Source organism: Sarcophilus harrisii, chromosome 3, assembly GCF_902635505.1.
Source record: "Sarcophilus harrisii chromosome 3, mSarHar1.11, whole genome shotgun sequence".
In the NCBI taxonomy this organism is placed as follows: domain Eukaryota; kingdom Metazoa; phylum Chordata; class Mammalia; order Dasyuromorphia; family Dasyuridae; genus Sarcophilus; species Sarcophilus harrisii.
The window spans coordinates 600,148,325-600,166,281 of NC_045428.1; the positions used below are offsets into that span (position 1 = coordinate 600,148,325).

The 17,957-nt window shown below is 44.6% G+C and overlaps 1 protein-coding gene across 2 annotated transcripts; it reads right to left on the bottom strand.

Annotated features, from left to right (window-relative positions):
• Positions 1–5,060: 5,060 nt before the first annotated feature.
• Positions 5,061–17,957, bottom strand: LOC100913596 (zinc finger protein OZF-like). 2 transcript variants are annotated; one of them, XM_031963374.1, is made up of 6 exons: positions 17,729–17,957; positions 13,466–13,557; positions 12,038–12,164; positions 11,333–11,428; positions 8,224–8,314; positions 5,061–7,710 (listed from the first exon to the last, which is right to left on the bottom strand). In XM_031963374.1, the coding sequence occupies exons 2-6, from the start codon at positions 13,499–13,501 to the stop codon at positions 6,432–6,434; spliced, it is 1,629 nt and encodes a 542-aa protein (XP_031819234.1). In that variant the 5' UTR covers positions 13,502–13,557; positions 17,729–17,957; the 3' UTR covers positions 5,061–6,431. The 2 variants fall into 2 exon arrangements, with proteins under 2 accessions (XP_031819234.1, XP_031819235.1); XM_031963375.1 differs by lacking the exon at positions 17,729–17,957 and having other exon boundaries at positions 12,038–12,216; positions 13,466–13,484.

Sequence of the window (17,957 nt, forward strand, 5' to 3'; positions counted from 1 at the left end):
CAATAAGTGTAACTGACCATATCGACAATAAAAAGTACAAAAATCATGATTGTTTCAATATTTGAAGAAAATTTTTTGACAATGCAACACCCAATATTATTTTTTTAAACATCTGAAATCATAAGAATAAAAGGAGCTTTAAAAAAATATTAAATCATATCTTATCTAAAACCCAAAGCAAGCAGAGAATAAGCCAAAAGCCTTAATAGTAAGATATCCAAGGATATCCATTATTCCAACTATGTCCTTTAATATTATATAACAGATGCTAGTGATAGAAATAAGACCAAAAAATAAGTATAGGCAAAAAAGTGAAATAAAACCATCAGTTTTTGCAGATAATATATGATGGTTCACTTAAAGAACCTTAGTCAACTAAAAATCTAATCAAAATAATAACTTCAGCAAAGTTACCGGATATAAAGTAAATCCACACAATTCATAATTTCTGCACATTAACCACTAGAATTCTAGCAGGGAGAGATAGAGAAATTCCATTTAAAATAGCTATAGGTATATAAGACTTGGGAGTCTACGAGTCTTGACACACAAGAATTATATGGTCATAATTACAAAACTCTTTTACACAAATAGAATTCTAAATAATTATAGAAATATTATTTGCTCATGAGTGGGCTGAGACAATATAATAAAAGGCACAATACTCACTATTGACCAGAGAAATGCAAATTAAGACAACTCCAAGTTACCACTACACACTTCTCAGATTGGCTAAGATAACAGGAAACATTAATGATGAATGTTGGAAGGATGTGGGAAAAATGGGACACTGATGCATTGTTGGTGGAGTTGTGAACTGATCCAAGCATTCTGGAGAGCAATCTGAAGAGCTATCAAACTGTACAAATCCTTTGACCCAGCAGTGTTTCAACCGGGCTTATATCCCAAAGAGATCTTAAAGGGATCCACATGGGCAAGAAACTGGAAACTGAGTGGATGCCCATCAATTGGAGAATGGCTGAATTAATTATAATATATGAATGTTATGGAATATTATTGTTCCGTAAGAAATGACCAGCAAGATGATTTCAGAGAGGCCTCGAGAGACTTACACGAACTAATTCTGTGTGAAATGAGCAGAACCAGAAGATCATTGTACACAGCAACAAGACTATACGACGATCAATTCTGATGGACGTGATTCCCTTCAACAATGAGATTATTCAAACCAGTTCCAATTATTCAATAATGAAGAGAGCCATTTGCACCCAGAGAGAGAACTATGGGAAATGAGTGTGGACCACAAAGTAGCATTCTCACTCTTTGCTGTTGTTTGCTTGCATTTTATTTTTTCTCATTTTTTTACCTTTTTGCTTTGATTTTTCTTGTGCAGCAAGATAACTATATAAATATGTATGCATCTATTACCATGTTTAACATATGGAAGGGAATAGGGGAAAGGGAGGAAAGAATTGGAAGACAAAATTTTGCAAGGGTTAATGTTGAAAAATTATCCATGCATATGTTTTGAAAATAAAAAAGCTTTAATTAAAAAAAAGTTACAATACAGCTTAAATTAATTCAAACTACCAAAAAATCACTTTATAGAGTTAGAATAAATGATAAAAATCTTTGAACAAAATAGGAAGCATATGAAGAGAACCAATGGGAAAAAAAAGGAAAGTAAAGGAGTTTAACAATATCAGATCTCAAACTATACTGCAAAGCTGTATGGTACAAACTATATTACAAACCTTTGACTCAGCAATACTTCCACTAAGTATGTACCCCAAAGAGATCAAAGGGCTCCATATGTACAAAACTATTTATAACAGCTATATTTGTGACGGCAAAGAATAGAAAACTGTAGGAATACCTATCAATTGTAGAATGACTGAACAAGTTACAGTAAATGACAGTGGTAGAGGACTATTGTGCTATGAGAAATGATGAAGGGAATGATTTCCGAAAGACCACTATGGATGGAGGAGGGGGCATGCAGAGGGAGAGAAGGAAAAAAGACAAATGTCTGTACTTTAAATAATCAAAACAGAAGGAAAACAGTGGAATAGCTTAGAACTCAATTGCTGGGCATTCTTAGTCTGAAATAACCATTTAGCCCTTCTTTGTGTTCTAAACAATCTTTGGCAGAGTCATACAGACAAAAGCATTGTTTTAATTTTTTTGAAGGAAACACTGAATTTTTCATAGAGATTGAGTAACAAGATTTTTTTTTCCATCTAAGTTCACAGACTGAATTCTATCCATGAACCCCTTTGGGTCTGTAAAATTCAGATTAAGAAACCTTGTTAAACCAGCAACTCCCATTATAAATTATAATAAACTGGTCATTATAAAAAAAATTGGGAGACAAAGAAAAACAGAAGCATCTGAAAATGGACCTACTCACGTGAAGAAGGAATTCTTTGAAAGCAGTTCAGGTCCATTAAAGCTTTAGTCCAATCACTAACTAGATATGAGAAGCATTTAGAACATCGCTTTTGCAGTATTTGAAAAACTGTCCAGGGATGAAATATGAGCTATTTCATGCAATTATCTTACAAGAATACCCAATGTTGGCCCAGTCTCAGGGCTCAATTTTGAGTTTGGTGGGCATTCTCCCCACCCTCAGGGCCTAAAGCTGAGAGGGACTAGCAAGACAAACAAATTCAGCTATTAGTCAGGGCTCCGAGGAAGCCCTTCCCCATCACACTCAGTTCACAGTACCTACTTTCTGCATCTGAGGAAAAAGAACAAGATAGTTCCTTTCTGCTAGTTTTCCATTCTCAATCTGTTCTAGCTAATACAATCTAATAATAAAAGGAGGCTACTCTTCTGCTTCTGTTTCTACTTCTTGTTAAGGGAACTCAAGATGTCTTTTCCCAGAAGCAGGGCGACTCCATGTTAGGAACTCCAAAGCCTATGTTATACATACTCTCCCAGAAGGTTGAGTTCTAAACATAAGACAATTGAAGCAGTTTATAAAACCAGTCAATGGGTATCATGAAATGAAATCACCTCAATCTGCATTGTCCAAACAATTCACTCTAGGAGTTAACTAGAGGTTTTGTTTCAAAAAGTATTTTGCTAACCTCATTTCCTTTTTTAAATTATTTTTATTTTTTCTGGTTGTACATGTATATTAACTTTTAAAATACACATTTCTTTATGAATCGTGTTGAGAGAAAGATCAGAACAAAAATCAGGAGGAAAAAAAAAACAGAAAAAAGAAATGGACATAACATGTGTTGATTTACTCCATATCTCTCTCTCTGGATGCAGAAGGCATTTTCTGTCCAAAGTTTGTCGGGATTGCCTTGGATCACTGAATCACTAAGAACCCAGTCTCTCATAGTTGAACATTGCACAATATACAACTTATTTCTGGGTTTGATTATTTCAATCAGCTTCTTCATCATTTCTTACAGAATAATAATATTCCATTACCTCCATATATCACAACTTGTTCAGCCATTCCCCAATTGATGGGTATCTACCCATTTTTCCAATTCTTTGCTACTATAAAAAGAGCTTCTACAAACATTTTTGCACACGTGGGTCCTTTTCCCTCCTTTATGATTTCCTCGGGATACAGACCCAGTCATGGCACTGCTGGCTGAGAGGGTTTGCACAATTCTGTAGCTCTTTGGGCAGTTCCAGATTGCTCTCCACATGGAGTTCACAAGATAGTAAAGCAGGCTGCCTCTATTTAGAGACAGAAAACAAAAGGCATGCAGGGATTAAGATGGGAGTGGGCCCATTGTCCCACCCCAGAAGAAACGGGGCGCCTTGCTGGGGCTCCCCAACCAGTAAAGCTTGGTGAAGTTCTGAGAAAACTCACCGGAGGCTAGCAGGGCCAGGCAATGAGGGAAGGGACCAAGAAACATTCCCTCGGGATGGGTCAGTACTGATTCATGCTAGTGTGAGGAAGGAAGGGAGAATTGGCTTGACAGTCAAATGGGCTTTGAGTCTTTACATTACCTAGCATGCCCAGGAGACTACTATATTCCCTATAATGATCCTTTCTCTTTCATTTTGTACATTTTAAAATTTTTTGAGAAAAGGTCCCCAGGCTGAATCAGATGGCTAAAGGAGTCCACGACACTTTAAAATATCGTTTAAAAATCCCAAGGATAATTTCGTGTCATTTGGCAATCCAGGGCATGGCCTGGGTTTGCCCACCAACTGTTGATCCCTGCCTCCTCCTTCATGCTAGATAAAGGACCTAAGATCCCCTCACCTCTCAAACTGGAAAGCCTGGACACCTTCACCTTCAAATGGTTGCTCTGTCACCAATACTCAGGAAAGAAAGAAAAAAACTGGCGGGCAAGGACACCAGCTCAGGCTCAACTAAGTCCATGGCCATGCTTTAGCTGCCATTTCTGCCTCAAGCTGGAGAAGACACTGGCCCAGTCACTATGCCTTCTCATGGTTCACAGGTAGGAGAGACTGATGGAAGGGCAACGGAAGACTCTTGGAGGATTATCAGCTTCCTACAGGGATCTGGGAAGAATACTCAGGCTCAGACGTAATCCTGTTCCTAGGACTAAGGAACTACTCTTTCTCCAACAACTCTTCCCATACTTGTCTAGTCACAGGACCTGCCTGCTTCTTTTACATTCATATTTCCTGTATCCTCATTTTGGATTCAAATATAAAGGCCAGGAGTTAAAAACATTAGAGCCCAGAGCCAAATCTCATCCTCAAAACTAGCTGTCTCAACAGTCAGGACTGTGTGCTTTTATACAATCTCACATCTATTGACAAAAAGCCCAGACCACAAAGACAAGGTTTTGCAGATACAGAAACAAGAAATATATAACAAAGTTTCCAAAGATTACTGTTTGCTGAATATTAGAGATAATTACATATATGGATGGAGGAGGAGAAGAGAGGGAGAGGGAAGGCAGGAAGGAAGAAGGAAGGGAAGAAGGAAATAAGGAAGGAGGGAGGGAGAAAGAGGAAGAATGGGAAGGAAGGAAAGAAAGGGAAAGGAAGGGAAAGAAAGGAAGGGAGGGAGGAAAGGGAAGAAAGAAGATAGGAAATAAGGGAATGAAGAAAAGAAAGAGAAGGAAAGAAAGAAAGTGAAAGGAAGGAAGGAGAAAGGAAGAAAGGGGGAGAGAAGAAAGATAAAGAAGGAAAGGGAAGGAAGGGAAGGAATGAAGGAAATGCTACTTACAAAGTAGTGTTTTAGTGACAGAAACTCCAGATTTCTCATTAAATATACAAAGCTAGTAATGTTACAAAAGTTCCTGACAGAAAACAATCTTCCCACATGACTAGATCAATTCTTTTTGTGTCCAAAACTTTAATCCACGTTACACAAAACAGAAAAATAGGACTGCTGCCTACTTTTAGTATATCTATTCATAGAGATCTCTCTATAGTCTTTTTATAATTCATAGTAAAGGTTTCTGATCCAACTCAGTCCTTCCATATACATTGTATTCATGGGGCCTCTGGCCCAATATAGGAAACAACATGAAATACTCTGATTTTTCATGAAATCCTGTGAATGGGCAGGAAATTTTTTCTTGTATCATAAGTTGTCTGCCCAGTATGGATTTTCTGGATCGTGTTCCCCGATGGAAGGCCAGTCTTCATGGGTTATATGTTGACAAGATTCATAATTCAATTGGCATAGAATAAGTTACTTTCCCCAGGAGTATTTAAGATTCTTCAGGGCAGGGCAATTTTGTCTTTATGCCCGATTACAGGACACACTACTTGTTTCAATTGTGTCCAACTCTTTGACTTAATTTGAGATTTTCTTGACAAAGATACTGGAGTGGTTTGCCATTTTCTTCTCCAGTTCATTTTATAGATGAGGAAATTGAGGCAATCAGGGTTCAGTGACTTGCCCATGGTCACACAATATCTCAGGCCCAATGCTCTCTTTAGTGCACCACTTACCTGACACACAATAGACAGTCAAAAAATACTTTTGGAGTTCAACTGAAATGCTTTAGCAAAAGACCTAATAGCAATCAACTCGTAAACTGTCTTTTCAGAATGAGTTTCCTAATTTACAATAGAAGTTCTTATTCTGGCAGAAAGTCTTCCTAAACTCAAAACACTTATAAAACTTCGAAGGAATTCCCGGTAAAGTAAGTTCATGAAGATGGAGGAAATTTCTGTCATAAAATCGCTATTTTGGAGAGGGGTTTGAGAGATCGTGAACACAAAAACCATATAGTGCCCGATTTGTAGTCATATGGTCCAAAAAATACTCTCTAAGTTTCCTTATATGGGATGAATTCTCTGATGCTCAATCAAGGATCATCTCTGTCTAAAGATGTCCCAACATTCATGACACGCTTAAGATCTCTCTTCAGTATGAATTCTCTGTCGACCAATTCCTGAAATAAAAAGTCTTCCACGAAATTCATGTCACTCACAAGATCTGTCTTTAGTGTGAACTTTGGTGCTGAGTAAATATCGATTTGGAGCAAAGGGCCTTCCCGTATCCATTAATCACATTTACAAGGTTTCTGTTCGGTGTGCATTCTTTGGTGCTTAATAAGGGTTGTATTCTTGTGGAAAGCCTTCCCACATTCATTGCATTTGTAACTTTTTCCAGAGTGAATCCTGACATGCTGATTCAGCACTTGTCTCCAGCAAAAGGACTTCCCACATTCATAACACTCATAAGGTTTCTCGCCGGTATGAATTCTCATATGTTCATTGAGATAGGAATTAAAGGGGAAAGCCTTCCCACATTTATTACATTCAAAAGGTTTCTCTCCAGTATGAATCTTCTGATGCTGGGTAAGGACTCTTTTCCAGTGAAAGGCCTTCCCACATTCACTACATTCATAGGGTTTTTCTCCAGTATGAATCCTCTGATGTTGAGTAAGTTCTCTCTTCCTATAGAAGGCCTTCCCACACTCGTGACATTCGTGGGGCTTCTCTCCAGTATGAATTCGCTGATGTTGAATAAACTCTGATCTCCTGCTGAAGGCCTTCTCACATTCATTGCACTTATAAGGTTTCTTGCCGGTATGAATTCTGGCATGTTGAGTAAGATATGAATTACGTGCAAAGCTCTTCCCACATTCAGGACACTCATATGGTTTCTCTCCGGTATGAATTCTCTGATGTCGGGTAAGCTCTGGTTTGCAGTTAAAGGTCTTGTTACATTCGCTACATTCAAAAGGTTTCTCACCAGTGTGAGTTCTCTGATGGAGAATAAGAGTTGTCTTCCTGTGGAAGGCCTTGTTACATTCATTGCATTCAAAAGGTCTCTCCCCAGTGTGAATTTTCATATGTCTATTGAAGACTCCTCTCCTACGGAAGATCTTCCCACATTCATTACATTCATAAGATTTCTCTTTAGTATGACTTAGCTGATGTTGTTTAAGGGCTGTCTCTTTATGGAAAACCTTACTACATTCACCACATTCATAAGGGTTTTCTATAGGATGAATTTTCTCATGTCGAGTAAGGGCTTTTTTGTTATGGAAAGTCTTCCCACATTCAGTACATTCATGAACATTCTCTCCAGTATCAGCTGTCTGAGATTGGTTAGGGGTTGTCTTCCCATCAGAAGCTTCCTCACATTCAGAAGGTTTCTCCCTCAAAGGTACTTTCTCACTTGGAGTAAGAGCTGCCTCCAAGGAGTTCTTTCCATCTACATCACAACCAAGGGATTTCTCTCCAGTATCAGTTTTTTGACTCTCTGTAGTTTCTGTGCTTCTCTTGGAGCCCTTCCCACATTTAGAAGATTTAGATTTCTTCTTAGTATGATTCCTGTGATGAGAAGAAGGGGATAGGGGGTAATTGTCAATCTCACTACATTTATTATGTTTGTCAACTTTCTCTTTAGTAAGAATCTATTAATAAATTCCTGATAAGTTATATAGGCCTAAAGATAACCTTCCAGTGTTCATGGGACTTCTCTCCAGGACCTGTTGTCCCATAGGAATTCACAGATGGGCTACGCTTAAAGACTTTCCTATATTCATGATATTCTTCTGATTTTTCTACAAAATACATTTCATGATATTTAATAAAGTCAAATCCAGAACCAAAGAACTTTCCACATGCATTATTAGAGAATAATTTCTTTGAGTAGATTTCCATTAGAGTTATTTTGGTCTGAAAATGAGCTTCTCTGTGTCACATTTATGAAGACTTTTTCCTATAAACTCTTCCTGCAACACAGAGAAAAGATTAAGTCTAGATTCAAGCTTTTTCCATATTTACTAGACTCATGGCTTCTCAATATAGCACAAGTTTTCCTTTGGGTGAGATTGCTCTTACCGAGAATGTTCCCCCTCATTGTTCTGGAGTCTGCCCAAACTGGCATCACCTTCCTGGGCTTCTCTCAAGCTGGAGACCCGCAGACGACCCCCTGTAAGATTCAAGAAAATGTCTCTAGAGAAAATATCTCTTTTTCAAATGGTGCCTTGGTTTTGTGTTGTTAGGTTTTGTTTTTCCCAGATAATCTCCCTATCTGGAAATAAATCTGAAATACTGATATTCCCCTCATCCACTTTTTACTTATACCTAACTTGTGTCTCCATGAATATTATCATCAAAATGCAAGTAATATCAGAATCACTTATTTTCAGAACTCTTTCACATTCATCCTCACAATGGCAAGAAGGATGGGATATATAAGGGACTAGAAGGGTGGTGGTCCCATTAACAGGAAGAGAATTCTGAGAAAAACTCACATTTGGGGGATGGATAATTTCTGTTCAGGTCATGTTAAGACTGAGATTCTTGAGAGAAAGCTGGCTCGAAATGTCCGATATATGCCACGTTCTTAGCAAATACAGCCCTGAACAATTCTGACTGCTCATAAATAGCTGGAGCCTGTATTGTAAAAGTTATGACCCTGGCTACATTTATGTATTCAGTACCAGCTCCCCCCAAAACACCAAAGGATTACTTTACAGAGCTAGAAAGGATAATAAGGAAATTTATCTGAAAAGCCAAAGGACCAAGAATCTAGAGGGAAATGAAAAAAAAAAAAAGGTGCCATATTAAGTCAGCCTTGGATGATCTATAAATTGGTCCATTTTTCTGGAAAGCAATTTGGAAATAATTTTCCCAAATTACCGTGTACACCTCTTGCCCCAGCGATACACTTCATCTCTCAGCTCTGGCCATTTTCCCTGAATATGGGTTTTTTGGATATATTTATTTACTTGTTCTCTCTTCCATTAGGTTGTGAGGATAATCTTTTGCCTCTTTCTGTATCCCCAGCATTCAGGATAGTGCCTGGTATACTGTAGGTCCTTAATAAATGCTTATTCACTGACTAAACTAACTAGTACAGTATCTCATTTGATCCTGACAGCCCTGGGAGTTATTGTTATCTCTATTTGACAGTTGTGGAAACCAAGGCCCAGAGACCAACAAGACACAACTAGAAAGTATCTAAGGTTGGATTTGATGTTAGGTCTTCCTCATTAAGCCACCTATTTACCTATGTATCTCACTTTTATAACGATATATATATTATACATGTGTGTATGCTACACGTTACACACGTCAACACAGATCTATACATGCACATATATACACGTACATGTACCCAATACACATAGGTAGATATTCAGCACCACCACAAGATTAAAGAAATGGGAAGGGGCCCATATGGACAAAAATATATACAGTAACTATTTTTGTAGCAGTAAAAAACTGGAAACTGAGCAAATTATGATCCGAGACTATAACAGAACAGCTACAATGGGAGACATGAAGAGAATCGTTTTGGAGAATCCTGAAAGATGTGTGCTTCCTACTGCAAAGGGAAGGGAGAAGAACCAGAACAACCAGGCCCACAATATGACAACAACACTGTAAACACCCAGGAACTTGGGCGATTGCACACTTCCAGAGGGCCCTTGGTGGGAGTCAGCCGCCTTCCTCCAGACAGAAAGGGATGAATGTGGAGTCCATACAGAAGGTGCAGATTTGGGGACACACTATAGTTTCCTTTACTCTGAATATTTCTTTTTCTTTTCTTTTTTTTCCCCCAGAAGTGACTAGCATTAAGTGATTGCCTAGAGTCACCAAGTCACCTGAGGCCAGGTTTTTAACTCAGGTCCTTCTTGACTCAAGGGCCAGTGCTCTATCCATTGTACTACTATGCATATTTCTCAAAAAAAAAAAGTTTTCCTTTTTTTTTCCTCTTAATGAAAGGTAAATAGGAGGAAAAAATATTTTTAATAATTTATTTTTTCTATTTTTATAATTATACTTATTTATAATTTATTATTATTGATCATTTCATTGAAAAATTAATTTAAAGAAATAATAAATGAATCAATGGACAGATAAATGGCCCAGGAGGTTGGTGATGTGGGCATTGAGTATGCACAGATTCTAAGGAGGTCACCAATCATGAGAATCTGAGAGAGATGGGCAAGGAAAACTCCTCAGAGTCCAGCCAACTGTTAGGGGACATGAAACAAAACAAAAGGCCTTTAATATAAATGAACAGGGCAATGATTTTAAGGGAGGGAATGCAAATAAGTAGGGATGGAGGGGTAGGTGATCGTGCCATACAGCATATCAGAAAACAGGAGTGATGACAGACTTTGGGGTACTGCTTAAAAGAAAAACAGAGAGAGAAGAGTGGAATAGATTGGGATTCAGTTAATGGAAAAACCTGCTCAGAAAGAAACACTTAAGACTTGGGATTCTCCACGTTTTTGTGTGTCTGGGACCCCTCTCACGGTATCAAGAAGTGCAGAGCATGTTTTTTACCAATTATTATTAGTCATTATCTATAGATGAAGGAAATGCTCAATGTCAGTTAGGTTCAGTGAATATCTAGGTAGTTTTCTGGTTCTTTTCCCAAGATCACAGACCCTCTGATTTCTACCCACAAACCCCAGAGGGACATCTAAAATCAGGTCAAGAAGCTTAGCTGAGATCCAGCCTTTCATCTTATGATATTATTACAACAGTGATGTGATGATAAATGGGTTCGTATTGAAGGCTGACAGGTCAGAAAAATGGTGTGTTTAGGGCTCCTCCTCAGACTTGGGAAGCCTCGAGGACAGCCTCATGTACCACAGTTTAAAAGAGTAACCCCCGGATGAAAGGCTGAGCTACCGTTTGCAATGTCTCATCTACTTGAAGATAATAAAAATGATAACTCCTAGTGCTTTAGCACTTGTGAAGCTCTTTTAAAATATGATCTCCTCAGATCCTCATGGTTGTCCTTCAATTAAGTCACTATCCACCATCTGACCTTCAATTAAGTCACTATCCACCATCTGACAGATGAGGAAACTGAGAGAGTCGGTGATCTGGCCAGGATCACAGCCATTAAGGGTCAGAATCCAAACTCGAGTCACCCCGACGGTAAAGATCAGCCCCAAAGGCTGCAGCTGGATGGCCACTCACTCACCTGAAGAGCTGGACTTTGGCACTTTAGTCACTGGCTTCCAAGGAGGGTCCCCTCTCTCCAAATGACAGATGACATCTGGCTTGGAAACGGCAAGCCCTGCTCACAAGAAAGATCAATGAGACGGGGACCGAGTGTGTTCAGCTCTCAATCTCAGCTTTTTAGGGGGAGAATGGGAGCTGGGCAGGTCCACGGACCAGCGGGCAAAGAACTTCTCAAAGCTCTGTATTCTGGGCTTAGCAATCATGGGAGAGCGCGTCCTTGACCAAAAAATCCATTAGCCAGACGTGGCTCATTGCAGTGAGAGAGGGTGGGCATCTTTCAGATCTTAGGGTACCAGCACTTGAAATGTAGGGGCTGATCTTAGACCTCTGAGAAGAGAATGGGGGAGAGACAACCTCAGAGCTGACACAGTCAGGTGCCACTCTTCAGCTTCTCCCATAAAATGTAAGCTCCTTAAAAGGGAGAAATCGGCGTTATGCCTTTGGGAGTTCACTCCCTGGCATGGAGCCTGCTGGGGGATTCCTGAAAAGGCTTCCATAGAGGAAGGGGCGACAAAAGGACCCTGTTCCCTTCCTATAGGAGGACTGGCGTTCTCAGATCTATCTGCTCTCCGAACACTAACAGCCCCACGTCCGGGACACGTCCAGGAGGGACCACGTCCATCCGACAGCTACGTGCTGACCCACCCAGGAAAGCTGTTCTTACCCAGATGGACCAGGTGCCCATAGTTCTCCAGCATCACGTCCCTGTAGAGCTCCTTCTCAGAAGGGTCCAGACATCCCCACTCCTCCTGGGTGAAGTCCACGGCCACATCCCTGAATGTCACTGACTCCTACAACATCAAAGGAGTGGCGGAGACCAACTGTGCCCAGAATGGGGCAATCCTGGCCCAAGCCCGTCATTCATTCATGTCAAAGCCCGTCATTCATTCATGTCAAAGTCCATCATTCATTCACGTTACAGTCAGTCATTCATTCACATTATAGCCCAGTCATTCATTCACATCAAGGCCAGTCATTCATTCATGTTATAGCCCAGTCATTCCTTCTTGTCAAAGCCAAGTCATTCATTCACATCAAAGCCAAGTCATTCATTCGTGCTAAATACTAGTCATTCATTCATGTCAAAGTCCACTCATTCATTCATGTTAAAGCTCAGTCATTCATTCATGTCAAATACTAGTCATTCATTCATGTCAAAGCCAGTCATTTATTCATTCATTCACATCACAGCTAGTCATTCATTCACATTATAGCCCAGTCATTCCTTCTTGCCAAAGCCAAGTCATTCATTCACATCAAAGCCAAGTCATTCATTCATGCCAAATACTAGTCATTCATTCATGTCAAAGCCCACTCATTCATTCATGTTAAAGCCCAGTCATTCATTCATATTAAAGCCCAGTCATTCATTCATGTTAAAGCCCAGTCATTCATTCATATTAAAGCCCAGTCATTCATTCATGTCAAAGGCAGTCATTCATTCATTCATGTTACAGCCCAGTCATTCCTTCTTGTCATTCATCATGGCAAAGTCATTCATTCATATTATAGCCCAGTCATTCATTCATGTCAAAGCCAGTCATTCATTCATTCAGGTTCCTGCCCTTCACTGCTCATCCCCCTGATGTATATGGCACCTAGTTATAGCTCAGAACCTCAGGCAGAGGGTTCTAATGGCTAATTTCCCACAAGCAGCACAAGGGTCCTCCCTGTCCGTGATCAGCCAGCTGGGATTTCCGCTGGGTCACCCTCAGAATCCTGGGCCATTTCTTCCCAAGTGCTCAGACCAGAGCAGCAGAACCATGCAGACTGAAGCGAGCCCTAGTCCCTTCCGTAGGGCTGCACCCTCCCAGGCTCCCTTAACCCATTATCCAGCCCAGCCCAGCCTCTTCTTCTGAAAAACAAGGGGCTCAGACTGGAGGCTCTCCAGCTGGGGTGGGGGCGGGGAACCTGCAGCAAGGGGTCTCAGTTTCCCTTTCTGTCAAGTGGAGGAAGGGGGCCCGATGATTTCTGTGGCTCCCCCCAGATCAAGCCCAGGATTCTGGGAGGGAGCCCATCTCTCAGATTGTAAGATAAAGGACAGAGAGGTGTCCATCTTCTGAGGACACAGAATGGCAAAGTTCCTACTCACCTGGAGAGCCCCGAAGGTCAGGGGCACAGGGGCCATTCTTGCCTGGGCACCGCACAGCCTTTGGAGAAGGATGGCAGCCTCGGGCGGCAGAGCTAGGGAGAAAAAAGGAGCCCTGAAGGGGCTGGAGGCTGGAGAAACTCCTTCCACCGACCCCCCACCCAAATCCCAGCAGACTTAGGGCCTAGTGGGGCCTCTGGAGGTTAGAAAGCTCAGAATGTATGTCCTGGGACAGGGGAGGCAGGGCAGGAGCCCAGGGAGCACCTGGGCTAAGGCTTGAAGGAGGCAGAAAGGCAGACAGGAAGAGGGCAGGTATTTCAGGCACAGAATGTGCAAATGCATGGAGGCCAGAAATGGGCGTGTTCTTTAAAAAGTAGGAGTCCAGATGGGCTGGAGAGGACAAGGGGTAGCGATGGGAAAGCGGAAGGACGGTGCGTACTTGGGAGGTCTCCCAGCCTCCACCGGGCTCTCCCAGCCAGCCCCCAGCTGGAGCTGCTCCACTCTTCCCCACGAGCAGCACTCCTGGCCCAAGCTCCAGTCTGGCCTTCCCAATCTGCTTCCCCAGATCACAGTCCCGGGTTCTCCCAAGACAGAGTCCTTGTCCCCCAGGCTCAGAGCTGGATCTCCACGGCCCATCCTTCACACCAGGGCGTCCACACTTGCCCTCCCTTCCCTATTTCTCTGGAGGCGCCATCCCTGGCTATCCCCAAAGCAGAAGCTGGAGGTGTGAAGGGGGAGGCTTTCCCTACCCCACATGGTTTCCCACTTTAGATGGTTTGACCTTGCTGCAGCAGGGTCTAGTGTGTTCCTTCAGGAGTTTTAGTCTGGGCTTGAGATGAATTCTTTCCTTTCCCTTTACCCGAATTGTCTTTCTCCTCCTTAGACTGGGGGGGGGTTCCCGCCTTTGTAGATTTTTGGAGGGGGTTTTTTTTCAAGAGAAAAGGGCCGGGGTTTTCGTGCTAGGTGGTCCGGGAAGGGGGGGTGCTAAATAAAGGTGGGAAACCCGCCCCGGGCTTGATTTGAAGTTAAAAGGGTGAGAGAGGAGCCAGGAGGGGGGGGCAGGAGAAGACTAAGAAGTGTCCCGGTGGTGGTTGTCCCTAATCCCATTTCTTCATCCTAGGGCCAAAAAGGGCCCCACCCACCCAGAGATTCCCTCCTTCCAGCATTTTCTGCTTTTTATGTTTTGTTCTTGTAAGGGGCTTAATATGTTGATTATCTGAATGAAATGTGTGGAGAGGGTGGGTGAGAGGTGTTAAATGGGGAGCAAGGTTTAGTGTTAGAGTTTGTGCAGTGACCTGTTTGGTTTTCTGGAGATGAGCGGAGAAGGAAAGAAAAACGTGGTGGCATTTGTTCATTTCTGTTGTGTTGTTTGGGGTTCAAGAGTTGGCGAAATGCAGGGACAAGACCGAGGTGGGGATGAGGGGTGAAAGGGAAAGCTGTTCGGTGGCTGGGCCGCGCTGAGGGAGGGGGCAGGGGAGGGGTGGTGGGGGAAAAAGGAAAGGAAGGGATCGATGAGGGGAGGGAGGCAGGAGAGGGGCAGAGGAGGGAAGATGGGAGTGGGGAGGTAGAGGAAGGGGGAGGGGAAGTAGGAGCTGTGGAGGAAGAGAAGGGGGAGAGGGGAGGGGGGGAGGCGAAAAGGGGTGGGGGAAGGGAAGATGGGGTGGAGGATGCCAGTGTGGGGCAGAGAGAGCTGGGGGAGGGGAGAGGAGGCATTAAATAAATAGAGGTTTCCGAACCTGCACTAGGCCAGGCTGGGGTCAGCCTTAACTGCACTCCCTCCCCTCAATCTGGGAGCCCCTGAGACCCTCTGGCTCAGTTTCTGTCTGCCTGTCTCTGCCAGCTCCCCTTCCCTTTCCCGCTCTTTCCTTCTTCTCTTTCTTTTTCCTTCCTCCTGATGGAAACTGAGACCTTTGGGGGGAATCTTGGGGGGGGCAGATACTCCCAAAGGTGACACCATTTCCCCCCAAAGATCTGTTTTCATCACTCCTCCCCCCCCCCCATCTCTCGTCTGTGTCTGTGTCTCTGTCTCTCCCCTTGTCTCTTCCCAAATCAAATCCCCAGCATCTACTAAAACCAGGCCCTGCTCTCAAGGAGTCTCATGGGGGAGACCCACGGGCAAAAAAACCTAATGGGAAACAGTGAGGGAGAAGCAGAGGACCCTCCCCGAGCAGCCCAGCGGGAAGGGCTCCTGCGGAAGGGGGGGAGGAAGGACCTGTTCCACCTCCTCGGACCTCAGGCCTCTCCCTGACTGTGGACAGGTGGGAAGGCGTTCAAAGCCACCTATCCGAAGTGGGCTTGGTTTCATAACCAGGAGCCCCTGACCTCAGTTCGTAACTGGGAACCCCTGATCTCGATTCATAATCAGGAGCCCCTGACCTCTGCTCATAACCAGGAGCCCCTGACCTCAGGCTGTAACCGTGAGCCTCTGACCTCGGTTCATAACCGGGAACCTCTGACCTCAGTTCGTAACCGGGAACCCCTGATCTCGGTTCATAACCAGGAGCCCCTGATCTCGGTTCATAACCAGGAGCCTCTGACCTCAGTTCGTAACCAGGAGCCCCTGACCTCAGGCTGTAACCGTGAGCCTCTGACCTCGGTTCATAACCGGGAACCTCTGACCTCAGTTCGTAACCGGGAACCCCTGATCTCGGTTCATAACCAGGAGCCCCTGATCTCGGTTCATAACCAGGAGCCTCTGACCTCAGTTCGTAACCAGGAGCCCCTGACCTCAGGCTGTAACCGTGAGCCCCTGACCTCGGTTCATAACCGGGAACCTCTGACCTCAGTTCGTAACTGGGAACCCCTGATCTCGGTTCATAACCAGGAGCCCCTGACCTCGGTTTTTCACGTGTCCGATCTTGTAGTTCACTAAAATGGCTTCTTTCGCAATTCTTTTCTGCATTCACACCCGTGAGGTTCCCAGGCTCCCCCGGGCCTCCCGCCACAGGGGCCACAGGCAGGGCCGCGGTTCCTGGGCTGGGACGCGGGTTCTCCGCCGCCCTCCAATCCCACTACGTCACCACGAGCCTCCTTCCAGCCGGCCCCAGCAACAGGCTTCCCGAAGGACTGCTGCGAACTGAACTGGTCCTCCCTTCTCAGTTGCTTGGCAACCATGCCCGGAATAATACGAATAACGCCAATAACGTTAGACTCAGGCTATTTAGACTAGCGCGGGTCCGGTTCGGAGGGGGCAGGGTGCCCACCGTGGCTCGGAGGCGGGGCCAAGAATCGGGTTTCATCAGCCCCTCGCCGTCCTTGCCAAAGATTCAGGAATCGAGAGGCAGATGAAGCGGGAGGATTCAGTCCCCAGGCCTTCCACGCAGTCCGTCCGCCATATTTATTAAGTGCTTCCCTTCCAAGAACTGTGCAAAGAGCCGAGGGAGGGAAAAGGGGGGGAAGGGGGGAAGGGGGGGCAACCGACGTCCCGATCAATAAGCTTCCCATACAGGGACACTGGGGAGCCGGAGGAGGGGGGAGAACATTCTAGGCTCTCCGGATTTAACGGTAATTCTAACATGATAATGGGGGGGGGGGGGGGGGGGGGGGGAACCAGGTAATCGGAGATGCGCGAGCTATAAAGGGAACAGATAAACGCAGACTCCGAGCCATAAAGCGAGCAGGTAACGGAGATGCCCGAGCTGTAAATCTCGGCTGTAAAGAGTGCGAGCTATAAAGCGAGCGGTAAGCGGAGACGTGCGAGCTAGAGAGAGAGCAGCTAAACCCAGATGCGCAGCAGATAAATCCAGATGCGCAGCAGATAAATCCAGATGCGCAACAGATAAATCCAGAGGCGCAACAGATAAATCCAGATGCGCAACAGATAAATCCAGAGGCGCAACAGATAAACCGAAATGCGCGAGCCACTAGAGAGAGCAGGTAAAGCGAGATGCGCAACAGATAAACCGAAAGGCGCGAGCTATAGAGCCAACAGGTAAACCGAGCCACGCGAGCCAACCAGGGGAAGCTAGAGGAATGGAAGCGAGGGCGGAGCCCCCAGCCCCTCCCGGGGCTGCCCATCTCTGCTCCTATTCCCCAGCTTCTTCCAAGGCCCCGCTACTACCCGCCACCGCCTGGGTGCCCCACCCCAGGATCTGCCGAGGGCGGCACCGCCTCGCCCGCCCGGCCCGTGCCCTCGCGCTCGGCCCGCGCTCGCCTCCCCGTCGGCTCCCGCCTCTGCGCCTTTGCCCAGGCCCCCGCCCTTGGCCCACGCCGCCGCCCTTGGCCCCGCCGCCCTGCCCGAAACTCCCCCCGCGGGCCAGGACTTACGCGGTTCCACCCGCGCCGCTTCGCGCCTCTCTCTGAATGGAATCTCCTTCGGAGTGTGGCTCCGACGCTGGCCCGAAGTCGGACAGACCCGACTTCAGATTGAGGCTCGGATGCTAAGCAGCTGCGTAACCATGGGCAGGTCGCTCTGCCCGCCTCTGGTCCCCGTGACGGTCTGGAGACTACCTCTCCCAGAACTCTCCGCGGGACCCACTTTCTTTTCCGGTAGCTG